General features: G+C 42.7%; 1 protein-coding gene across 1 annotated transcript in view; it reads left to right on the top strand.

The window, feature by feature from the left end:
- LOC124803346 (cadherin-23-like) overlaps positions 1–27167 on the top strand; it is a 326146-nt gene that overhangs the window by 87137 nt on the left and 211842 nt on the right. Inside the window, exon 9 of the mRNA XM_047264532.1 lies at positions 19622–19767. Coding sequence (XP_047120488.1) covers positions 19622–19767 — 146 coding nt within the window. The remainder of the gene's footprint in view (positions 1–19621; positions 19768–27167) is intronic.

Genomic DNA, 27167 nt, shown 5'->3' with positions numbered 1-27167 from the left:
GTGCACGAATGGCAAAACGTCATTTTTCAGATGAATCCAGGTTCTGTTTACAGCATCATGATGGTCGCATCCGTGTTTGGCGACATCGCGGTGAACGCACATTGGAAGCGTGTATTCGTCATCGCCATACTGGCGTATCACCCAGTGTGATGGTATGAGGTGTCATTGGTTACACGTCTCGGTCACCTCTTGTTGGCATTGACGGCACTTTGAACAGTGTACGTTACACTTCAGATATGCTGCGACCCGTAGCTCTACCCTTAATTCGATCCCTGCTAAACCCTACATTTCAGCAGGATAATGCATGAACCATGGACCTTGCCGTTGGTGGGGAGGCTTGCGTGCCTCAGCGATACAGATAGCCGTACCGTAGGTGCAACCACAACAGAGGGGTATCTGTTGAGAGGCCAGACAAACCTGTGGTTCCTGAAGAGGGGCAGCAGCCTTTTCAGTAGTTGCAAGGGCAACAGTCTGGATGATTGACTGATCTGGCCTTGTAACAATAACCAAAACGGCCTTGCTGTGTTGGTACTGCGAACGGCTGAAAGCAAGGGGAAACTACAGCCGTAATTTTTCCCGAGGGCATGCAGCTTTACTGTATGATTAAATGATGATGGCGTCCTCTTGGGTAAAATATTCTGGAGGTAAAATAGTCCCCCATTCGGATCTCCGGGCGTGAACTACTCAAGAGGATGTCGTTATCAGGAGAAAGAAAACTGGCGTTCTACGGATCGGAGCGTGGAATGTCAGATCCCTTAATCGGGCAGGTAGGTTAGAAAATTTAAAATGGGAAATGGAGAGGTTAAAGTTAGATATAGTGGGAATTAGTGAAGTTCGGTGGCAGGAGGAACAAGACTTCTGGTCAGGTGACTACAGGGTTATAAACACCAAATCAAATAGGGGTAATGTAGGAGTAGGTTTAATAATGAATAGGAAAATAGGAATGCGGGTAAGCTACTACAAACAGCATAGTGAACGCATTATTGTGGCCGAGATAGATACGAAGCCCACACCTACTACAGTAGTACAAGTTTATATGCCAAATAGCTCTGCAGATGACGAAGAAATTGAAGAAATGTATGATGAAATAAAAGAAATTATTCAGATAGTGAAGGGAGAAGAAAATTTATTAGTCATGGGTGACTGGAATTCGAGTGTAGGAAAAGGGAGAGAAGGAAACGTAGTAGGTGAATATGGATTGGGGCTAAGAAATGAAAGAGGAAGCCGCCTGGTAGAATTTTGCACAGAGCACAACATAATCACAGCTAACACTTGGTTTAAGAATCATGAAAGAAGGTTGTATACATGGAAGAACCCTGGAGATACTAAAAGGTATCAGATAGATTATATAATGGTAAGACAGAGATTTAGGAACCAGATTTTAAATTGTAAGACGTTTCCATGGGCAGATGTGGACTCTGACCACAATCTATTGGTTATGACCTGTAGATTAAAACTGAAGAAACTACAAAAAGGTGGGAATTTAAGGAGATGGGACCTGGATAAACTGAAAGATCCAGAGGTTGTACAGAGTTTCAGGGAGAGCATAAGGGAACAGTTGACAGGAATGGGGGAAAGAAATACAGTAGAAGAAGAATGGGTAGCTTTGAGGGATGAAGTAGTGAAGGCAGCAGAGGATCAAGTTGGTAAAAAGACGACGGCTAGTAGAAATCCTTGGGTAACAGAAGAAATATTGAATTTAATTGATGAAAGGAGAAAATATGAAAATGCAGTAAATGAAGCAGACAAAAAGGAGTACAAACGTCTCAAAAATGAGATCGACAGGAAGTGCAAAATGGCTAAGCAGGGATGGCTAGAGGACAAATGTAAGGATGTAGAGGCTTATCTCACTAGGGGTAAGGTAGATACTGCCTACAGGAAAATTAAAGAGTCCTTTGGAGATAAGAGAACCACTTGTATGAATATCAAGAGCTCAGATGGAAACCCAGTTCTAAGCAAAGAAGGGAAGGCAGAAAGGTGGAAGGAGTATATAGAGGGTCTATACAAGGGCGATGTACTTGAGGACAATATTATGGAAATGGAAGAGGATGTAGATGAAGATGAAATGGGAGATACGATACTGCGTGAAGAGTTTGACAGAGCACTAAAAGACCTGAGTCGAAACAAGGCCCCGGGAGTAGACAACATTCCATTGGAACCACTGACAGCCCTGGGAGAGCCAGTCCTGACAAAACTCTACCATCTGGTGAGCAGGATGTATGAAACAGGCGAAATACCCTCAGACTTCAAGAAGAATATAATAATTCCAATCCCAAAGAAAGCAGGTGTTGACAGATGTGAAAATTACCGAACAATCAGTTTAATAAGCCACAGCTGCAAAATACTAACACGAATTCTTTACAGACGAATGGAAAAACTAGTAGAAACTGACCTCGGGGAAGATCACTTTGGATTCCATAGAAACACTGGAACACGTGAGGCAATACTGACCTTACGACTTATCTTAGAACAAAGATTAAGGAAAGGCAAACCTACGTTTCTAGCATTTGTAGACTTAAAGAAAGCTTTTGACAATGTTTGGAATACTCTCTTTCAAATTCTAAAGGTGGCAGGGATAAAATACAGGGAGCGAAAGGCTATTTACAATTTGTACAGAAACCAGATGGCAGTTATAAGAGTCGAGGGACATGAAAGGGAAGCAGTGGTTGGGAAGGGAGTAAGACAGGGTTGTAGCCTCTCCCCGATGTTATTCAATCTGTATATTGAGCAAGCAGTAAAGGAAACAAAAGAAAAATTCGGAGTAGGTATTAAAATTCATGGAGAAGAAATAAAAACTTTGAGGTTCGCCGATGACATTGTAATTCTGTCAGAGACAGCAAAGGACTTGGAAGAGCAGTTGAATGCAATGGCAGTGTCTTGAAAGGAGGATATAAGATGAACATCAACAAAAGCAAAACGAGGATAATGGAATGTAGTCGAATTAAGTTGGGTGATGCTGAGGGAATTAGATTAGGAAATGAGACACTTAAAGTAGTAAAGGAGTTTTACTATTTGGGGAGCAAAATAACTGATGATGGTTGAAGTAGAGAAGATAAAAATGTAGACTGGCAATGGCAAGGAAAGCGTTTCTGAAGAAGAGAAGTTTGTTAACATCGAGTATAGATTTAAGTGTCAGGAAGTCGTTTCTGAAAGTATTTGTATGGAGTGTAGCCATGTGTGGAAGTGAAACATGGATGATAAATAGTTTGTACAAGAAGAGAATAGAAGCTTTCGAAATGTGGTTCTACAGAAGAATGCTAAAGATTAGATGGGTAGATCACATAACTAATGAGGAAGTATTGAATAGGATTGGGGAGAAGAGAAGTTTGTGGCACAACTTGACCAGAAGAAGGGATCGGTTGGTAGGACATGTTCTGAGGCATCAAGGGATCACCAATTTAGTACTGGAGGGCAGCGTGGAGGGTAAAAATCGTAGAGGGAGACCAAGAGATGAATACACTAAGCAGATTCAGAAGGATGTAGGTTGCAGTAGGTACTGGGAGATGAAGAGGCTTGCACAGGATAGAGTAGCATTGAGAGCTGCATCAAACCAGTCTCAGGACTGAAGACCATAACAACAACAACAACAACAACAACAACAATGCAGACCGCATGTTGCAGGTCCTGTACGGGCCTTTCTGGATACAGAGAATGTTCGACTGCTGCCCTGTCCAGCACATTCTCCAAATCTCTCACCAACTGAAAACGTCTGGTCAATGATGGCTGAGCAACTGGCTCATCACAATACGCCAGTCACTACTCGTGATGAACTGTGGTATCGTGTTGAAGCTGCATGGGCAGCTGTACCTGTACACGCCATCCAAGCTCTGTTTCACTCTATGCCCAGGCGTACCATAGCCGTTATTACGGCCAGAGGTGGTTGTTCTGGGTACTGATTGCTCATGATCTATGCACCCAAATTGCGTGAAAATGTAATCACATGTCAGTTCTAGTATAATATATTTGGTCAATGAAAACCCGTTTATCGTCTGCATTTCTTCTTGGTGTAGCAGTTTCAATGACCAGTAGTGTAAATCACAGCGCGGCGAAATTAGTTTACTTTAAGCTGCTTTCGTAGATTAAACTTTTGTTTTTATGTGAATAGAGTGAAGTGGCGAGTAAAAATTTGTACCAAGGGCGAAAATCGAACCCAGGTCTCGTACTTACTAGGCAGGCGAGTTGACCACTAAGCCACCTTGAGACAGCAGTTCACACACCTGCACAGATTACCGTGGCACACCTGCTTCGTCGGTCCAAGTTCTCACTGCACACAAACACGCGTGTGAGTGGGAATTTATAGCAGTGAGAATTTGGATCGAGCAGGGAGGCGTGCCAGGGTAATGTGCTCCTGCCTAACAAGTAGGAGACCTGAGTTCGATCCCTGGCCTTGGTACAAAGTTTCACTCTATATACATAAAATCGTATCTGTATGAGAAAAGTAAAGTTTCTGAAACTGTGTCATTTCGTTTGTATAAGTAATCTGCACCTGAGCTTCAGGCTGGATCCCCACTTACATTTGATGCTGAGGTGCTATTCCAGAATATGGGGAGCCTTGACAATTCTGTTCGTGTGTGAGGGGGAATTTAAAGTAGACTGGGACGGCAGTGAGAATACGGATCTAGGAAGGAGCCGTGTCAGGCTAATCCGCATCTGCTTAGCTAAAAGGACATCCGGGTTCGATTCCCGGCCTTGGTACAAAATTTCACCCGCCACTTTACTCTGTATACATAAAATCATACCTGTATGATACCAGCAAAGTCTCTGAAACTGTGTCATTACATTTGTTAAACTTTTGTTATCATTTTAAAAATGCAACTCACTGACCACGCTATAGCGCAAGGCGCGACAGTGCTAATTTAACCAGATTTACTTTTCATTTAACAGTGAGGATTAGCTTCAGTGAAATATTTGTAAATGAATATAAGGGTATTTTGAAATTAGATTAAATCCTTTTAATAACATGCAAGTGACTAGTACTAGCGTAAACCACAACTTCTTCTCAGCAATGTCGTACACTGTAAAAATTACTTTTACGCACAATATTTAAATTACGTTAAGTTTATTCTTTGGTTTCCTAACAAAGTACTCATAAGTAACATTGGAGGGAGGAAGCTAATTAGAATATTCCAAACATGACTGGTAATTCATATTGGACATCAACACTTTAAACACAATGAAATCTTTACCTTACAGTAACTACTGGGTTAGCGCCAGCAGCAAATCACATTTAATACATATTGTCTACTTGCAGGTGAGCCTTCTCTCTATAAACCCCTCTTAAAATCATCATTTATCCTCAAACCTCAATTACACATCAGACACCACCTCAGATGAAATTCATTCTCTGAGCGCCACGTCTTCCATCCAAGCGCCTCTGTGACGACTCAACACTCTCTCTCTCTCTCTCTCTCTCTCTCTCTCTCTCTCTCTTTCTTTCTCTCTCTCTCTCTTTCTCTCTCCCACAATCTATCTACCTAACTATCTATCTGCAACTAACTCATTCGCACATCCGAGCTCTACTGGGTAATACAACGTTTGGTAGCCAAAGAGTACGTATTCAGACACGCAAAGATACTCATAGCGGCAATATTTCTCATGATATATACACCCTTCAACGTAGTGAGTGCAAATAAGTTTTCAGTGACATCTAGGAAACGTACGTAAGTATGGCACAGTCAAAGTACGAGTGTAAGCCAAACAAGATTCGTTATTTTACGTTTGTTTATAAGCACCATAAAGATCATTCAAACAGACAAGTTAACTCTTTATAACTTCTCAGCACACTGAGGCGCTGCGCCAACTGACGACATATGTGGAATAAACAAATGCACATACCCAGTCGATAAGAGTCAATATAACTTTTTACAAATGCGCTTACGAGAACGCTAGTACGTTATAATATACAGTTATGCAGAGGGAGAACGTTCTCCGTCCAGTATAGAGTGCTGCTTTCTGCCAGTCCAAATTCATCAGAAAATCGCATATCCGTGAAGATACAGTGTTCGAGCAAAAGTTTCCGGACACCCATTAATGGACATTAATAATGGGTGAGTCCAACCATCGCCCTTAACGACTGCTTGAACTCTGCTGGGGGAACTTTCAGTGAGGTGTCTATATGTATGTGGAGCAACGGCAGCACATCGTTCCTCAAGGTCCACCTACTTAGCTGGGTGGTAACATGCTTGCCTCCCGTACAAGTTGGTCCGGGTTCGATTTCCGGTCCGGTTGGAGATTTTCTTCGCTCGTGGACTGGGTGATGTGTTGTCCTCATCACCGGCACGCATGTCGCCCAATGTGGCGTCGACTGCAATAAGACTTTCACTCGGCCGCCGAACTTCCCCGAATGGGGCCTCCCGGCCAACAATGCCATACGCTCATTTCCATTTTTTCCTCTTAAAGAGCCGAAACTAGATAACGTGGTGATGTTGAACGCTGTGGTCTGTTTCGAGCAAAGACGACGTACTGACTTATACCAAAGGTGCTCCATCGGGTTAAGTTCGCAATTCTGGACCGGCCAATCCTTTCCAGGAATGTTATTGTCCTCAAACCTTTGTTGGTTTGGGCATTGTCATGCTGATACAAAGAACCATCGTCTCCGAACTGTTCTTCTGTTGCACTCAATGCACAATGCTGTAATATGTGCTCATATCATTTCGCATTTAACGTTTCCTTAAGCGCAATAAAGGGACCACACAATACCCCCATACCGTAACACTATCTCCTGTGCATGTCACTACTGGCACTACACATGGTGGCACGTACTGTTCTTCAGACATTCGCCAAACCCAGACTCTTCCATCGGACTGCATTAGCGTACACCGTGATTCATTACTCCAAGTCCCTCGTTTCCAGTTGTCCCCAATCGTCTCGTAGGATTGTTTACAGAAATATGTGGCTTATGAAGCTGCTCGACCGTTTGCACCCCTTATTCCTAACTCGTTCCGCACATTCATTGTGCCAGCCGGATTTCAGATAGCACTCCTGAACTCACGAGTGCTTCCGTCCGTCGGTTTAATTCGATTTTTTAGAAGCACCCTCCGCATTCTTCGAAGATCTTTGTTCGTCTGTACGTAATGTCTGACTGGTCTTGGTTTAGCTTTTGTAACTCCTTCGCGTTTCCACTTCATAATTACATTATCAACATACGACTTTAACAGCTTTAGAAGGATTGAAACGCCCGTGACGAATTTGTTACTCAGGTGACATCCAATGTTTCGACCCCGTCCGAAGTTACTGAGCTCACCTGACCGACATACACTATGTGATCAAAAGTATCCGCACCCCCCCCCCCCCCAAAAACTTACGTTTTTCATATTAGGTGCGTAGTCCTGCCACCTACTGTCAGGTACTCCATATCAGCGACCTCAGTAGTCATTAGACATGGTGAGAGAGCAGAATGGGGCGCTCCGCGGAACTCCCGGATTTCGAACGTGGTCAGGTGGTTGGGTGTCACTTGTGTCATGCGTCTGTACGTGAGACTTCCACTCTCGTAAGCATCCCTAGGTCCACTGTTTCCAAAAGCGTACAGGCCGACCTCGTCTGTTGTCAGACAGACACCGTCGGCAGTTGAAGAGGGTCGTAATGTATAATAGGCAGACATCTATCCAGACCATCCCACAGACATTCCAAACTGCATCAGGATCCGCTGCAAGTACTATGACAGTTAGGCAGGAGGTGAGAAAACGTGGATTTCATTATCGAGCGGCTCCTCATAAGCCACACTTCACGCGGGTAAATGCCAAATGACCATCACTTGGTGTAAGTAGCGTAAACATTGGACTGTTCAACAGTAGAAAAACCTTGTGTGGAGTGACGAATCACAGTACACAATGTGGTGATCCGATGGCAGGGGCTGGGTATGGCGAAAACCCAGTGAACGTCATCTGCCAGCGTGTGTAGTGGCAACAGTAAAATTCGGAGGCAGTGGTTTTATGGTGTGGTCGTGTTTTTCATGGAGGGTCTTTCACCCCTGGTTGTTTTGCGTGGCACTATCACAGCACAGGCCTACACAGATGTTTTAAGCACCTTCTTGCTCCCCACTGCTGAAGAGCAATTCGGGGATGGCGATTGCACCTTTCAACAACATCGAGCACCTGTTAATAACGTACGACCTGTGGCGGAGTGGTTACATGACAGTAACATACCTCTAATGGACTGGCCTGCACAGAGTCCTGGCCTGAATCATATAGAACACCTTTGGGATGTTTTGGAACGCCGATTCATGTCAAGCCTCACCTCATCTCTACTCAGTGCAGCAATCCGTGAAGAATGGGCTGCCGTTCACCAAGAAACCTTCCAGTACGTGACTGAACGTATGCCTGCGAGAGTGGAAGCTGTCATCAAGGCGAAGGGTCTGCCAACACCATATTGCATTCCAGCATTACCGATGGAGGGCGCCACGAACTTATTTTCAGCCAGGTGTCCGGATACTTTTGATCACATAGTGTACTCTGCTCTTTTGCGCCTATACTGACAATTGAATACATCCTGACTGCTCTTATATTGACGTGTCCACCTCTCGTGACATCTAGTGGCCAGTTCCGCATTTCATAGGTATATTATTATTTATTTTACATCCAGCACTTCGATAATACAAAATAATAAAAATAATAACAAAATTTTGCCTGGCACTGTGGCCTTACCATTTGCCGCGTATAGATCTTCTTTGGTACAAGGACTGTGCGGGTTTCTGCATACGAGGTGATGTGGATTCTGCATGTCACCACATTTACGGGAGTCGTCTTCAGTCACGAAGCCCCACTTCCTGAGGTTCGTCTTGCGTCGTGACACTGCTGTCCAAAATAGGTTTAGTGCTTTCCATGTCACATCGTCAGACGAAAAGCCGCAGCAGATTCCTTTTTGATGCTCTCCTCAAACCATTGGGTTAACGAATTTCTGTTCGGTGAGTTCCAGGTGCTGACAGAATTGCTGAGTTAGCATGAAGCTCAGGTTTTTGTGGTTCATATCCTAACAACTGTTTTCTGGGATCGATTTCCTCCTTTTTCTCCATTTCTGAGACTGCTCTTCTGCGGACGTCAGATGTCGTTATAGACACTGATAAATTTCGGTGACCGGAGTTGGCTGTTGGGAGCCAGTCACATTGTGCTCAGAGTCAATGAACGCTGATCCACCTGTATCAATGGTCGTCAGATGTTTTGGCTTAAGAGCCTGGGCGGGTGGGGGGGGGGGAGGGGGGGGGGGGCGAGTAAAGGGGCCATTCGAAGAGAAATTCTATATTCACCTAACCACGTCTCCCGATTGGTGAAGCTTACCAAACACGCATTTTGAAACTACACATTATAATATAACACACGACTATTTTTAAGCAAAAAAGAAAGTTGTTGTTATTGTTGTTGTGGTTTTCAGTCCTGATACTGGTTTGATGCAGCTCTCCATGCTACTCTACCCTGTGCAAGCTGCTTCATCTCCCAGTACCCATTGTAGCCTACATCCTTCTGAATCTGCTTAGTGTATTCATCTCCTGATCTCCCTCTACGATTTTTACCCTCCACGCTGCCCTCTAACACTAAATTGGTGATCCCTCGATGCCCCAGAAAATGTCCTACCAACCGATCCCTTCTTCTAGTCAAGTTGTGCCACAAACTCCTCTTCAGCACCACATTTCGAAAGCTTCTATTCTCTTCTTGTCCAAACTATTTATCGTCCATGTTTCATTTCCATGCATGGCTACACTTCATACAAATACTTTCAGAAACGACTTCCTGACACTTAAATCTATACTGGATGTTAACAAAGCTCTCTTCTTCAGAAACGCTTTCCTTGCCATTGCCAGTCTACATTTTGTATCCTCTCTACTTCGACCATCATCAGTTATTTTGCTCCCCAAATAGCAAAACTCCTCTACTACTTTAAGTGTCTCATTTCCTAATCTAATTTCCTCAGCATCAGCCGACTTAATTCAACTACATTCCATTATCTCGTTTTGCTTTTGTTGATGTTCATCTTATATCCTCCTTTCAAGACACTGTCCATTACGGTCAACTAATCTTCCAAGTCCTTAGCTGTCTCGGACAGAATTACAAAGTCATCGGCGAACCTCGAAATTTTTATTTGTTCTCCATGGATTTTTATTCCTACTCCAAATTTTTCTTTTGTTTCCTTTACTGCTTGCTCAATATGCAGACTAAATAACGTCGGAGAGAGGCTACAACCCTGCCTCACACCCTTCCCAGCCACTGCTTCCCTTTCATGTCCCTCGACTCTTATAACTGCCATCTGGTTTCTGTACAAATTGTAAATAGCCTTTCGCTCCCTGTATTTTATCCCTGCCACCTTCAGAATTTGAAAGAAAGTATTCCAGTCAACATTGTCAAAAGCTTTCTCTAAGTCTACAAATGCTAGAAACCTAGGTTTGCCTTTTCTTAATCTAGCTTCTAAGATAAGTCGTAGGGTCAGTATTGTCTCACGTGTTCCATATTTCTCTGGAATCCAAACTGATCTTCCCCGAGGTCAGCTTCTACCAGTTTTTCCATTTGTCTGTAAAGAATTCGCTTTGGTATTTTGCAGCCGTGACTTATTAAACTGATAGTTCGGTAATTTTTACATCTGTCAACACCTTTCTTTGGGATTGGAATTATTATATTCTTCTTGAAGTCTGAGGGTATTTCGCCTGTCTCATACATTTTACTCAGCACATGGTAGAGTATTGGCAGGACTGGGTCTCCCGAGGCTGTCAGTAGTTCTAATGGAATGTTGTCTACTCCCGGGGCCTTCTTTCGACTTAGGTCTTCCAATGCTCTGTCAAACTCTTCACGCAGTATCATATCTCCCATTTCATCTCCATCTACATCCTCTTCCATTTCCATAATACTGTCCCCAAGTACATCACCCTTGTATATACCCTCTATATACTCCTTCCATCTTTCTGCTTTCCCTTCTTTGTTTAGAACTGGGTTTCCATCTGAGCTCTTAATATTCATACAAGTGGTTCTCTTTTCTCCAAAGGTCTCTAATTTTCCTGTAGGCAGTATCTATCTGACCCCTAGTGAGATAAGCCTCTACATCCTTACATTTGTCCTCTAGCCATGCCTGCTTAGCCATTTTGCACTTCCTGTCGATCTCATTTTTGAGACATTTGTATTCGTTTTTGCCTGCTTCATTTACTGAATTTTTATATTTTCTCCTTTCATCAATTAAATTCAATATTTCTTCTGTTACCCAAGGATTTCTACTAGCCCTCGTCATTTTACCTACTTTACCCTCTGCTGCCTTCAATATTTCATCCCTCAAAGCTACCATTTCTTCTTCTACTGTATTTCTTTCCCCCATTCTCATCAATTGTTCCCTTATGCTCTCTCTGAAACTCTGTACAACCTCTGGTTTAGTCAGTTCATCGAGGTACCATCTCCTTAAATTCCCACCTTCAGTTTTAATCTACAGCTCATAACCAATAGATTGTGGTCAGAATCCACATCTGCCCCAGGAAATGTCTTACAATTTAAAACCTGGTTCCTAAATCTCTGTCTTACCATTATATAACCTATCTGATACCTTCTAGTATGTCCAGGCTTCTTCAATGTATACAACCTATTTTCATGATTCTTGAACCAAGTGTTAGTTGCGATTAAGTTATGCTCTGTGCAATATTCTACCAGGTGGCTTACCCCCATTCCTTATTCACCTACTACTTTTCCTTCTCTTCCTTTTCCTACTATCGAATTCCAGTCGCCCATGACTATTAAACTGCCCGCAGCTCGTGGTCGTGCGGTAGCGTTCTCGCTTCCCACGCCCGGGTTCCCGGGTTCGATTCCCGGCGGGATCAGGGATTTTCTCTGCCTCGTGATGGCTGGGTGTTGTGTGATTTCCTTAGGTTAGTTAGGTTTAAGTAGTTCTAAGTTTTAGGGGACTGATGACCTCAGATGTTAAGTCCCATAGTGCTCAGAGCCATTTTTTTCTATCTTGGCCACAATAAGGCGTTCACTATGCTGTTTGTAGTAGCTTACCCGCACTCCTATTTTTTTTTATTCATTATTAAACCTACTCGTGCATTACCCCTATTTGATTTTGTATTTATAACCCTGTATTCACCTGACCGAAAGTCTTGTTTCTCCTGCCACCGAACTTCGCTAATTCCCACTATATCTAACTTTAAACTATCCATTTCCCTTTTTAAATTTTCTAACCTACCTGCCCGATTAAGGGATCTGACATTCCACGCTCCGATCCGTAGAACGCCAGTTTGCTTTCTCCTGATAACGACGTCTTCTTGAGTAGTCCCCGCCCGGAGATCCGAATGGGGGACTATTTTACCTCCGGAATATTTTACCCAAGAGGATGCCATTATCATTTAACCATACAGTAAAGCTGGATGCCCTCGGGAAAAATGACGGATGTAGTTTCCCCTTGCTTTCAGCCGTTCGCAGTACCAGCACAGCAAGGCTGTGTTACAAAGCCAAAAATGGTTCAAATGTCTCTGAGCATTATGCGACTTAACTTCTGAGGTCATCAGTCGCCTAGAACTTAGAACTAATTAAACCTAACTAACCTAAGGACATCACACACATCCATGCCCGAGGCAGGATTCGAACCTGCGACCGTAATGGTCGCTCGGTTCCAGACTGTAGCGCCTAGAACCGCACGGCCACTCCGGCCGGCTACAAGGCCAGATCAGTCAATCATCCAGACTGTTGCCCCTGCAACTACTGAAAGTAATGTGCAGGAACTACATGCATTTTTCTAAAGGCTTATATAGCTACCAGCTTTCCGTACGTAAGCGGATACTGTGGCCACTGCAATCGCAACAGGATCCCGTCTTCGTTTTTCTGGCGCCGAGTACATTTTCTAGGCATCTTCACGGCCTAGTATCTGAAAGAGTAACAAGCAGCTGCTGCAGTCCATTTTCAAACGGACTGTGTATTAGGTCAAATAAAGCAGAACAGATAGTTTTCAATAATAAAACCTAATTAGTTCAAAATTGTCAGAAAGGGATAGGATGTCGGCTGATAGCTTTGTATATAAAACTGTTTAGATGTCAATTTTATCTGTTTTTTTTAAGTAACTGTTATTAAAGTAAACACTTGGGCCACTTTTCCTGACGAGAACTGAGGCCACTTTTCCCAACCGTACGCCATATCGGCATTAATGATTACAGGAGAAACTATGAAACTGAAAGAAGTAACAAGGAACTACAAATGGAGGCCAAACATTGGTACTGTAAACATTGGTATTGTACAAAATTATTACTCTCCATACAAGTAACATAACAAGTATAAGGTAAATGACTTCTCGACAGCCAACAGCATTATTCACAGCAAAAGCTAAGTAACGGTCACTTTTTCCTGTTCTGGCTATTTTATCACATCTTTCCCTACCCATCTTGATATTAATTGGTGATCTTCATAAATTAGTACATTGTAGCAATAATTGAAAAATGAGACATCAGACACGAACGCAAATATTTACTAAATTATTTTTAATGTCTTTTTCTTCTACTGATTGCGCTGTATCACAACAGCCTTCATTTGATGCCATATTAGTTGCTACAAACATGTACCACATTTGAAGATGACTGTCTCTATAATGCACATTCGCGAATCCATGGGAATTCCGATCGAAATTTATGCCATAGCAGCTAGTAAGTTTAACCCCACATTGACTCTGCTGCTTACCACTCGACCCCTAAGGTGAGAGACAAATTTTACTTAGCTCACGAACGAATTCACAGCCAATTAAAATTAAGTCCATCTTAAAAAATATTATTGTCTCTAAGTGTTTTTGTTTGTTACTGACCAAGAAAAATCCACTCTTAGGAAATTCTTAACGTTAGTTGACTTTTTGGATTCTGCTGTTAGTTCCTAAATGCGTATTATTATAAAATACATACACTTAATTCGGTCCGTATCCGTGGAATTTGGCCGAACTGTTGCTGCGTATTCTGCTGAAGAGAAGCATAGTGCCAGGGCAGATGTACGAAGCACATTTGGCTATGAGCACGCAAGTAAGGGTGTCCGGACATATCTGATCCACTACCGTATTACGTACGATTGGTTATTAGTCGTCGACGTGGTGCAGTGTCGAGAGCCTTTCCGAAATCTAGGAAAAGAGAACAACCTAAACCAGAGCTGATTCTCTGAGGGAGACTGTTTTTATTCCAGGAATTTCATAAAGTTCCGTCTTTGGGATTCTGCAACAGACTAACCTTAGCGATTTTGGTCAGCAGTTCTGTGGATTAATTTTACCCCTTTTGTAAAGAGGAGTGACCTACGATCTTTCCGTTCACGACAAACTGTTGGGTGCGCAAGAGATTCTAAATGAATATGAACTAGGAAAGGGCCTAATTCCGTAGCCTGTTCAACATCAAATTTAGTGCGAGTTGCGTCAGGGCCTATTGCGTCGTTAACGTTGAGTGGTTTTAATTGTTTCCCAGTACCTGTCATGTGTGTGTGTGTGTGTGTGTGTGTGTGTGTGTGTGTGTGTGTGTGTCTGTACGATGGAGGCAAACATTGCTAAACTAGTATCCTCATTCGCAAAAAGGTTTTCAAATTCGAAATTCCGTCTTTCAATTTTCTCTCTGCTGTTTTTATTTTCAACACCAGACTCATCCACAAGACACCGGATGGAAGTTTTAGATCCGTTCATTGTCTTTACATATGACCAGACTTTCGAAGGATTTTCGTATAGATTTTTCACCAGGATCTGTTGGGAATTATTGTAGGCTCCACGCATAGCCTTCTTACGAATGCAGGAATTGCCATTAAGTTTTCTGTGTTTTCTGCATTTACTTTTTTCATAAGAGTACAGCGGTCTCTTATTCCGCAACATTCTGTATTTGATAAGTGCTGGCCAAGTCCTCCAATTTCTTTGTCCGAGCGAGGTTGCGCAGTGGTTAGCACACTGGCGTCGCATTCAGGAGGACAACGGTTCAAACCCGCGCCCGGTCATCCAGATTTCGGTCTTTCGTGATTTCTGTAAATCGCTCCAGGGAAATGGCGCAATGGCTCATTTGAAAGGGCACGACCGATTCCCCTCCCCATCCTTGACATAATCCGAGCTTGTGCTCCGTCTATAATGACCGCGACGTCTGCGGGACGTTAAACCGAATCTTCCTTTTTTTGTTTCTTTAAGTTATAAACATCATTATTCTGCGTTAGTCTGATTTGAATTGGATGTTCTCAGGTTATCATCTAAGTAAGTTGTTCGTGACCAAACTTTTCCGGATAACCTTTTTACCTTAAGCGGCCATCGCTCCCGTAACAGCATCACGGCAGCTAATGTCTCTGACATTAGTTACACTCTCGCAAAGATCGGGTATTGTTCACAGCAGGAAGGCAAAATATTTCTTTCACGTGCATTGAATTTTTATTTACAAATTTGTAAATATTTTGTACTATTATATGTACTGGTAACGTACAGCACATCTTTACGATGAACCTGTGATTAGTTGGGATATGATGTTTTTTTAAGTAGTCTGTCTTTGACTGTTTTGACTCTGCCTTCCATCTTTCCATATTTCGTATTACTCTGTTCATCTCTAGATAACTATCACACCGAACATCCTTCAGCCGGTGTAATATGAATTCCTGGTTTTTTAACTGTGAAACAACCAGGGGTAAAAGGGGAGACGAGAGGGGGAAAGGATAACGTGTAACTCTTACCTAAATGACACCGACTACTAGTATGAAAGCGAACATCCTCGTGATATTCAAAAGTTATCGAATCAATTTTGACATTAGTCTAGCCTCTCCATCCTCATGTTCTCATTATTATGCGTAAGCAGCTATTTATGTATTTACAACAAATTACATATTTGTATATATTACTTTATCTACAATGTCTTTGAATGTGGTTTATGTTACCTTGCAACAATGTCGTTATATGAACACTATACTAACGTTTGTGAAAAGTACATCACCGAGGAGAAAATATGTAATTGGAATGATTAGAATTACGGAATAACTTACACATTGTCTTCGATGGTGCGATTGTGTAACGCCCCCTCCCACTACATTGTGCTGATTCTTGAAACAGTCTTCTTTGCGCCGATCGGACATGTGAAGGTATGACTAACAGAGAGAACATCCTTCGCACGAAACCTGAAAGTTTTGCATAAAGCGAAAATATGTCTCTTAATTCAAGAATATTAAAGTTCTTCAACTATTTGTGAAAAAGGGTGCTTTCAAAGGATGTAAGTTCATACAATTTACTTCGGTTATTGAGTTCGTAAGTATCATATCACTTAATAATGTCTAGACCCAACCATGCTCATACTAGCAACTAAATCTAGTTCTGCATTCACACCGAAGTTTGTCATTGTTGTATTGCCTTTCAAATTAAACCATAACGTTACAACAGTTCACTGTAACCTTGATAATTGTTTTAAGAACAATACTGCCCGCCAACTGATATTACTGTCTAATAATGACGATGCTGATTTGTCCCCTCACTTCGTGTGTAATTATGCGTACTCTCCGCGAATAATGCGATGAGTCACTCACTGTTGCCCTACCATTCGACGGAAAACTTCTTCGTTCATATTTCATCAACATCTGCTTATTGTTCATGTAATTTTGGTGCGACTCGACTGCATGCGAAGCCCCCTCCCCACGCGGAACCTGAACAACGACCATCCTCTTCTCACTTAAAGGCCCATGGGCCGTAGCCTGTTTGTCGTTAAAGACTCCCTCGGCTCCGAATGTACCAGAGATCTTCCACTCACGTGTAACGGGTGCGATTGACAACGTCGTACTACTATCGGTAGTATCACACGTTAGTTGTGAAGTCAGAGCCTCAAAACGTTTTGGAATGGAGTTGAAGAAGACTTGGGAATTTCCTTCAGGCGCGGTTGCTGGAGGGTGGACAGAAAAGGGGGTGGGGGTGGGGGGTGGGGGGGGGGGGGTTGAGGGTAATTGTCATGAACCATGACCAGTATTCTAAAAGCACATACATTCTTACATATATCAATTCTCATATATTTTAGCTAAAATCCGGAAAATAAATTGGTTTAAAATCTAAGGATCTCGAAAGTGATAAGGAATTCTAGAAAATTACGAGGTATGTTCAAAAAGCGATGCTTTTCCGTTGGTTGAAACTTGACAAGCAGTAGGAAACATTCCAGCTAAACTAGGAGCCTGCAGCTGGAGGTAATGTAAGACTAGCTTGCCTCGTTGTCACCCCCCCACCCCCACCCCACACAAAAAAATACTGACAGTAATGATAAAACATAAAAGGTGGTATCCAGAATTCACAGAAATACAGTATGTGATTTAAAGTTATTACGCCTTATCTAAATCTTACTCTCCACCATCACGTTCACAGTAGTCCCCTTTGGCGCAAATATACCAATCTTGCCCCGAAAATTTTGAAATGTATCCTGGCATCTTCATTAGAGTGTTTAAGTACCCCTCTGCGGTTCCGTTTGAGCCTCTAGATTAGATTAGTACTTGTTCCATAGATCATGAATACGACACTTCGTAATGATGTGGAACGTGTCAGGTTAATAAAAGGTGTCTATACAAGATATTACATTAGACAACATATTACATGACACTCAATAATTATTATTATAATTATTTTTTTTTTTGAGGTTAAGAAATTACCCACTTACTATATCCAAAAATTCATCTAATGAGTAGAAGGAGTTGCAATTAAGAAATTCTTTTAATTTCCTTTTAAATGCTATATGGCTATCTGTCAGACTTTTGATGCTATTAGGTAAGAGACCAAAGACTTTTGTGGCAGCATAATATACCCCCTTCTGAGCCAAAGTTAGATTTAACCTTGAGTAGTGAAGATCATCCTTTCTCCTAGTGTTGTAGCCATGTACACTGCTATTACTTTTGAATTCGTCCTATGAGCTGCTTCAAATCTTCACCCCATCAACTTCACATACAAGCAACTTCAGTTTCTGGCAGTGGATATGACAAGTCCTAGGTGGGTTTCTGGAGATATGTACCATGAGATGTCCGAGCGTAGGTCACGCTATTCCCATAAGTTGTTGGTAGCTGGTTAATATACAGGGAGCTGGCGCCCGAAAGCATCCAAGACGTGTTACATCGATTTCAGATCAGGCGTAGCTGGTGATCAAGGCATCAACGTCATGTCACTATACGCCCCTCAAATCACTGTAGCATGATTCTGGCCTTGTAACACTGTCAGTTATCCTGTTGGAAGATTTTATCGCCTACGGGGAACAGTAGGGGCTCAGCTGGTCTGCAATAGTGTTGACGTAGCCAGCGGCTGTCATGGTGCTTTGGATTACAGCCACAGCTCCCGTGGGAGGCCAGGGGAATTTCGACATAACTTTCATATTCAGGAAGAGGAAGAAGTCACACGGAGATAAGTCTGGTGAACAGCCGTCATCCTGTTTACCGTCAAAATTTGTTACTGCATATTGCAGGCCGTATGCAATCGTGCATTATCGTGGTGGAGTATCCAGTAGTTCGCAAGCCACTTCTGTAGACGTTTTCTCCTCATGTCCTGCTCAAAAAGGCCTTAGAACATCGCGACAGAACTCTTTATTGACCCATCTAATTAGGGGATGGGGTGGGAGGGGGGGGGGGGATGACGATGAATTCTTTATCAACAAGGTCTTAGTGTTACTCTTGTCGGATTTTTGTGGCGTAGGTAAAAAAGTAGTGTACGACTGCCATGATTGCACCTTAGTTTCAGGATCATAAACCCAACATTCTTAGCCAATGACACCATTTGAAAGGACCTGCAGCCTTCCACGCTATGTTGTTTTCGATCGTCCTGAAACAGTTTCGCCACAATTTTAACAGTCCTTCACGTGTTCAATTCTTTTGACATCATACGTTCACATGTACCATAACTTATTCCCTAGATGCTGCACAGGTCCTGGATAGTCTGTCTACGATCTTCGAGAATTATCTTCTGAACGTTTTCTAGAGTGATACCGGCTGATTGCCGACGTGAAAGGTCATCATTATTAGTCGATGTTCGGCTGTGTTTGAGACGCTTATACCTGTCGTACGCCTGCGTCTGACCGAAAGCCTTCTTGAAAATGTTATGCATTTCTGCATCACTTTTTTCACAACTTTATACAGACACTCTGCTATTTCAAGTCAACCAGCGCGAAACCGCAAGCGCACGGAAACACGACTGAGGACATGCACTCACCAACACTTAATCAAACGTCTCGGGTCGCAGCCTTTTACCACACTGATTCAAGATGGATGCATGGGGAGACACCAAACCGTTGTCAGTGTACTCGTAACGATTTGTGCATAAATTACACATTTCTGGATTTCTTGAATACCACTTTGTCTTTCTGACTAACGGGTTCCTCTTTCAAAGCGCAAACTGTTTGATGTGTTGCTCTTTGCACTAGTAATAGGACATCCGTTTTCTGACTAACGGATGCCACTGTGTAAGGCCTTCCACAACTTGTAGCTGCTGAGAAACCTTCTGTCAGTTGCCATAAGCAGACATTTCCTGCAGAGATATTAATATTTAGTTCGTGTTACCGTATTTTTTTAGCGTCTCAAAGGACAACCGTGAAAACCTAAATGAGAATTATGTATCAGGATGAATTCAGGTGCCATAAACAGTAACGTAAGAAGGCTAATTAAGAATTAAATATGTCTATTGTAAGTTATTTGCCTGAAACGATATTTACTGCTAACCTTTCCGCTGTGCATTGCAGGAGACTCCAACTCCAACTCGATAACAATAATCGTGACCCTAGAAGACATCAACGACAACGCACCAGAATTCTTATCACCTGATGAAGTCATGGTGGATGGGTGTTTCGTATCAGACATGGGTGAAATCACTGAGGAGGTGTTGAAGGTAAATGTTTTAATGCTTAGAGTCACGATTAGTTAACGTAATATACTCACCGTTTATAGTATCTGTATTAAATAGCGCCATCTATATTACTAAACCGCTAACCCGGAACCCAGCACCAGTTACCTATCTATCGTCTTCCAGGAGCAACAAAAATTTGATTTTCAGTATTTCGCATATTATCGACCGAATTAAAAAATTTAAAATGTGTCGTAGTCTACACATCAAGAGGTATAATCTTATGTCAAAAGTTTAACAGAATGAGACAAGTATTACAGATAGCACCAAGTGTGCTTGTTTCTTCATGTGTCGGTCCTGAGGCAGCGTAAATGACGGCAAGTAAATATCCGGGCTTTCTATTTGAGAATGAAAATACTTAGCAACTGTCAACAAATTTTACACATAATTTAAAAACTTTTCGATACTTTTCCTCGCTGACACACTCATATAGTGATGAAAGGACAAAAGTTCATTTCTTACTTCATTTTCGCTTATCATGCATTAAAACTTCAGTAGTGGACATGACGTTCTAATTTAGTATTTCTTTGCTACCGACTCTATTAGCAGTGCAGTTTGCAGACAGTATCCAATGTTCTACTAAATGTAACGCCAAAACTATATCATTGTACAACACATAGTGCAAAAAATATGTTGTCGTACACATATAGATGCGTGCAAAACAAACTTTTGCTTGAAATGGCACGCAGTAAAATTTCAATCGTGCAAGATATTTTAATTTACTACTCCTTTGCTACTAACTCTATTTGCAACACACTTTGCAAACTGTATCTACCTTTACTACTGATGTACCTGCAAAATTATATCATTCTACAACAATTAGTTCAGGAAATAAGACGTCATTAATATTTAGATGCGCGAAATATAGCGCAAATTATCCAGACCGTATTCACCCAGTGTTCGATAATGGGAACACTTAGCGACTTCCAATTTCAAACCTTTCCTCAGCTTTTTTTCGCTACCACGCTTAAGTCAAATACACTCATCAAAAAAAGTTTTGTGTCACCTCGGTTCCGGGACCTGTACAGAAAACTGGAATAGAGATCAAAATAAACATCATTTCCGCCCTTTATATTGCTCATGAAAACCACACATTGCATGTTGTACCACCATACAGCGAGACCCTCAGAGGTGGTGGTCCAGATTTCTGCACAAACTGGTACCTCTAATACTCAGTAGCACGTCCTCATGCATTGATGCAGGCCTGTATTCATCATGGCATACTATCCACAGGTTCATCAAGGCTCTGTTGGTCCAGATTGCCCCACTCCTCAACGGCGATTCGGCGTAGATCCCTAAGAGTGGTTGGTGGGTCATGTCGTCCATAAATAGCCCTTTTCAATCTATCGCAGGAATGTTCGATAGGCTTCATGTCTGGAGAACATACTGGCCACTCTAGTCGAGCGTTGTCACTCACAAGATGTGCACGATGTGGGCGCGAATTATCGTCCATGAAGACGAACGCCTCGCCTATATGCTGCCGATATGGTTGCACTATCGGTTGGAGGATGGCATTCACGTATCATACAGTCACTACGACGCCTTCCATGACCACCAGCGGCATATTTCGGCCACATAATGCCACCCCAAAACAGCAGGAAATCTCCACCTTGCTGGACTCTTTTCATAGTGTCTCTAAGGCGTTCAGCCTGACGGGGTTGCCTCCAAACACGTCTCCGATGATTGTCTGGTTGAAGACATAAGCGACACTCATTGGTGAAGAGAATGTTATGCCAATCCTGAGCGGTCCATATGGCATGTTGTTGGGCCCATCTGTACCGCGCTGCATGGTGTCGTGGTTGCAAAGATGGACCTGGCCTGAGCGGGGCATGTCATCGACAGTTCCTGCCGCTCTTATCTCCTCCACGTCCGAGCAACATCACTTTGGTTCACTCCGAGATGCCTGGACACTTCCCTTGTTGAGAGACCTTCCTGGCACAAAATGACAGTGTGGAAGCAATCGAACCGTGTTATTGACCGTCTAGATATGGTTGAACTACAGACAACACGAGCCGTGTACCTCCCTCCTGGTGGAATGACCGGAACTGATCGGCTGTCGGACCCATTCCGTCTAATAGGCGCTGCTCATGCAAGGCTGTTTATATCTTTGGGCGGGTTTAGTGACAACTTTGAATGGTCAAGGGACTGTGTCTGTGATACAATATTCACAGTCAACGTCTGCATTCAAGAGTTCTGGGAACTGGGGTAGTGCCAAACTGTTTTTGATGTGTGTATTTAACACATTAATTCATTTGTAAGGTCATCAGACGTTTGAAGCTCTTTTGTGCATGAGAGTTCAACTCTTTTAAAGAATCGGGGACAGTACTGGTATTTCATAACACACTTCCATCCACTACACAGAAGCATGGATCCAGGAGTTTTAGCTGAGCAATTCCTTTAGAAAAAGGCAGTTTCCATCACACAGTGGATTAACGCTAGCAGCTGTGTTTGTTAACATGATTCGTTTGGCAATGCTAAACAAGCATGATTCCTTGGCGGCAGCCATCAGCGTTGTAAATACACTTCTGGGGAAAAAAAAATAATACGACGTCGATTTTGATCCAATCATGGTGTATGCCACCTGGGAGCTAGTGGATGTACTGATAATGGTTTCAGCGTCGTCCGCCAACAGATAGCGTAGTGGCATAGCTACCAGAGTGGGCCATCTGTGTCTACCATTTAAATGGGAATACTCACAGCAAGATGGATCATTATGGTGCAACCAAGTAAAGCAACGACGAAACAATGCCACGGAGACTGCACAGAGACCGAGGAGGGAGGGTTAAGGAGGAGGAGGTGGACAGAGAAAGGAGGACATGGAGATTCACAGAGACAGAGGGAGAAGGAAATTAGGACGTATATCGAATCCCCATACATATTAGAAACGTGTGCTTTCTCTTTTCTTTCTTTTCCATTTAAGTAGACTGAGCCACAGCTAAGCGTGGCCGGGTACATCTAGTTATCTATAGTGAAATTCTGTTTGAGAAAAGCTGACAAATAGAATAGAATCTTTATTTGCCTTTCAGTATGTTTTCCATACAATTGGCATCGTCAGTGTGTTCAATACATTTTTTTAAAAATTGCAATAATTATTATGGTACATAATTGTGCCTGTGCAGGGCAAGCAGATGTGCATGGTAAAGTAATATTTATAATACAACAATTATTCATTTACAATAGTAATAATAAATCATAAGTTAATTATACAATAGTATCAAAATATATTTATGGTACATCTTATGTATCCATGTAAAAAATCTTTGTTGGTACACTACTGTCACAAACACATAGGTATAATTCATATGGCAGTTTTTTGTTTTATGTAGCATATCTCTTTTGTGTCACTGTTTTGAAACTCATCAAGTGAGTAATATGGCGTGGCGTACCAAAGAGTTAAAATTTCATAGAGTGGCTATAGGTCCGCCATGTTTGAAGCAAATTGAAATTCTGGCCGCCATGTTTTCTCTAGTCAAGGCATTCATCTGCTGTGTCCAGCCCCCTTGTAACTGCGTTTGACTTACTTGAAATAGCCCATACTAGCTTTATTTTTTCTAAACAAGCAATAGACAGCAGTGATTTCAGTGTACACTGACAGCAAAAAGGGATGTTTTTGTCGAAATATGGCTAAACTTTTCGATGTAGATAACACCACAAGACAACTCAAATAAGTCTGTCCATCCACTATAACGTTACTTGTTGCCCACAAATTAATGCAATTAGAGCAGGTACCACCAGAATATTACGGTGAAACTTCTAAACATGCTGTGGTTAACTATTAGAAACAGTAACGGGCACAGAAATGCGATATTTTTGTCGCTATTTCAAAGTAAACAGTCAAAGCCTCAAAAACCAGTACACTGTGAAGGAGAATTTATTTGAAATACACTCCTGGAAATTGAAATAAGAACACCATGAATTCATTGTCCCAGGAAGGGGAAACTTTATTGACACATTCCTGGGGTCAGATACATCACATGATCACACTGACAGAACCACAGGCACATAGACACAGGCAACAGAGCATGCACAATGTCGGCACTAGTACAGTGTATATCCACCTTTCGCAGCAATGCAGGCTGCTATTCTCCCATGGAGACGATCGTAGAGATGTTGGATGTAGTCCTGTGGAACGGCTTGCCATGCCATTTCCACCTGGCGCCTCAGTTGGACCAGCGTTCGTGCTGGACGTGCAGACCGCGTGAGACGACGCTTCATCCAGTCCCAAACATGCTCAATGGGGGACAGATCCGGAGATCTTGCTGGCCAGGGTAGTTGACTTACACCTTCTAGAGCACGTTGGGTGGCACGGGATACATGCGGACGTGCATTGTCCTGTTGGAACAGCAAGTTCCCTTGCCGGTCTAGGAATGGTAGAACGATGGGTTCGATGACGGTTTGGATGTACCGTGCACTATTCAGTGTCCCCTCGACGATCACCAGTGGTGTACGGCTAGTGTAGGAGATCGCTCCCCACACCATGATGCCGGGTGTTGGCCCTGTGTGCCTCGGTCGTATGCAGTCCTGATTGTGGCGCTCACCTGCACGGCGCCAAACACGCATACGACCATCATTGGCACCAAGGCAGAAGCGACTCTCATCGCTGAAGACTACACGTCTCCATTCGTCCCTCCATTCACGCCTGTCGCGACACCACTGGAGGCGGGCTGCACGATGTTGGGGCGTGAGCGGAAGACGGCCTAACGGTGTGCGGGACCGTAGCCCAGCTTCATGGAGATGGTTGCGAATGGTCCTCGCCGATACCCCAGGAGCAACAGTGTCCCTAATTTGCTGGGAAGTGGCGGTGTGGTCCCCTACGGCACTGCGTAGGATCCTACGGTCTTGGGGTGCATCCGTGCGTCGCTGCGGTCCGGTCCCAGGTCGACGGGCACGTGCACCTTCCGCCGACCACTGGCGACAACATCGATGTACTGTGGAGACCTCACGCCCCACGTGTTGAGCAATTCGGCGGTACGGCCACCCGGCCTCCCGCATGCCCACTATACACCCTCGCTCAAAGTCCGTCAACTGCACATACGGTTCACGTCCATGCTGTCGCGGCATGCTACCAGTGTTAAAGACTGCAATGGAGCTCCGTATGCCACGGCAAACTGGCTGACACTGACGGCGGCGGTGCACAAATGCTGCGCAGCTAGCGCCATTCGACGGCCAACACCGCGGTTCCTGGTGTGTCCGCTGTGCCTTGCGTGTGATCATTGCTTGTACAGCCCTCTCGCAGTGTCCGGAGCAAGTATGGTGGGTCTGACACACCAGTGTCAATGTGTTCTTTTTTCCATTTCCAGGAGTGTATGTGTTACAAGTAGTTAACACAAGCATAGTAATGCAATAACAAAGTCAAAGCGTTCTTGGGTGGGGTAATTTCACAAATTTTCATAAGTAGCTGTATGCCTTGGCAGAATAAAAGTGTACGGTCAGGGCAAATTTCCTTATTTGCTGAGAATAATGGCATACTTTAGCACTGCACTGAAGTTCCAATAGCTCCTTCAGCAAACCAACTACATGTTCACTGTTTAACATATCAGAAACTGAACTACATAGCCTTCTTCTCAAACCAGCGACTAAAGTCTGTAACTGCACTATTCTTCTTTTGTGTCGTACACTAAGTTGCTTCATTTGCTTTATCCGCTTCTTTAGTCGCACATTCTCTGCTTGTACTCTGTTATATTGTGTTTTCAACTTCTTAGGGCTTGGTAGACAGTAACTGTGGTCAGCAGAAACAGATGTGGGTCCGACAGGCACTGAAAGAATGTAGTTACATCATAAGTTTATAACAGAGTTACACCATAAGTTTATAATAGAAAGTATGTAATTCAAAGTAATAAGAACACGGAGTAAAATTAAATTATTGACTTACTTTGTGCTAATGATGTCACTGTAATAGCACTATCTTGCAAATTGTCGAAAGATCGCTTTCTGGGTTTTGGTCGTAATACTTTATCTTGCTTTTGTAAATGTGGTGGAAAGTTAAAGATAGTAGGTACTGGTTTTGACAAAAGGCGCCTCTGGACATTTGTGTGGTACATATATTTCTCTTCAAAATGAGTTGAACAGAGGTAACTGGCTGTAGTAGGAAACCAGTTTTCTCGCTTCATATTTATAACCCATGTTTTTGTAATTTCCTTATCTTTTAAAGGAAATATGTAATCAACGATAAATAAATTACTTCCTGCATTTGTCTTAAGCATAATTACAGTTCCAATGCAAATGACTCTTTAATAAACATTAAAAAACGTGTGTCGTATTTCGGTACTAATATACTTACCTATAATATGAAATATTTGTTGTTTTATCGCTGCGATTTGTGCAGTTGAACGCTGAACACACTGCAGGCATGTTGACTTTATATTTTGTAACAAAAAAGTCACCTAGAAAAGTTAAATATTGCAGTAATATCACAACAGCTGACACACTTCCAACACAAACAACAGTAACGCTTTCCTAATGTTTTGAGTTTTGACTAAGGAGAACATGGCGGCCGAGTTAGCGTTGGTTGCCGCTAGGAGCGCTGTAATTAGTCTGAGCCACTCTATGAAATTTTAACTCGTTGTGGCGTACATTTGAGCCACACTTCTATTGTTTGCTTAAACTTATTCATTGGTAGTTCGCTCACAGCCTTTGGGAGTTTGTTATAAAATTTCAAGCTAAGGTGTTTATGGCTCTTTTGTGTCAGATCTCGATAACCTTTGGATGTGATGCACAGACTGGCAGCTACCTTTAAATATTACGAAAAGTAAAATTGTACGTTTCACAAAATGAAGTGAAATGATATCCTGCATCTAGAATAAAAACGAGTTAAGACTGGAATGTGTCAACCCATACAAATACCGTGGTGTATCAAGTTGTAGGCTTATGATATATAAGATCGCTTAGGTTCAATCGTAATTAAAGCAGGTGACAAGATTTCGATTCGTTGTTAGGGTACTGGATAAATACAAGCAGTCTATAAAGGAGATTGCGCTGAAAACACTTCTCGTAATACTCAGAGTTCATTTGGCTGTGATAATCTCCAATCTCCACGTTTCAATTTTGCCTAGATCATTAGCTCCGCTTGCTTTGCAAACCTGTTTTTGAAGGCAATACTTGCCATTATCATTCTTCTGGAGGCACTTCCCCGCATAACAGTACCCAATACATCTTGCGGCCTCTATGAACATTTTCCGTATGGTTGCTGGAAGTCCACTACTTGTCAAGATAAAAGATGTTTTTTGAACTTCCCTAATGCTCTATGAATAAATGGCGCAATTAGTGGATCTTCAGGTAAGTGGAAAGTATAGGTCCACAGTTTCTCAAGTGCTTAATGGAACGACAGACCCACACTTTCCATTGATCTGACAATCCACTAATTGCCTCGTTCATTCATAGAGGAG

The sequence above is a fragment of the Schistocerca piceifrons genome, chromosome 6 (genome assembly GCF_021461385.2).
Source record: "Schistocerca piceifrons isolate TAMUIC-IGC-003096 chromosome 6, iqSchPice1.1, whole genome shotgun sequence".
Classification (NCBI taxonomy): Eukaryota; Metazoa; Arthropoda; class Insecta; order Orthoptera; family Acrididae; genus Schistocerca; species Schistocerca piceifrons.
Note: the sequence above shows the minus strand (reverse complement) of the source record. Positions and strands in the feature narration are given on the sequence as shown.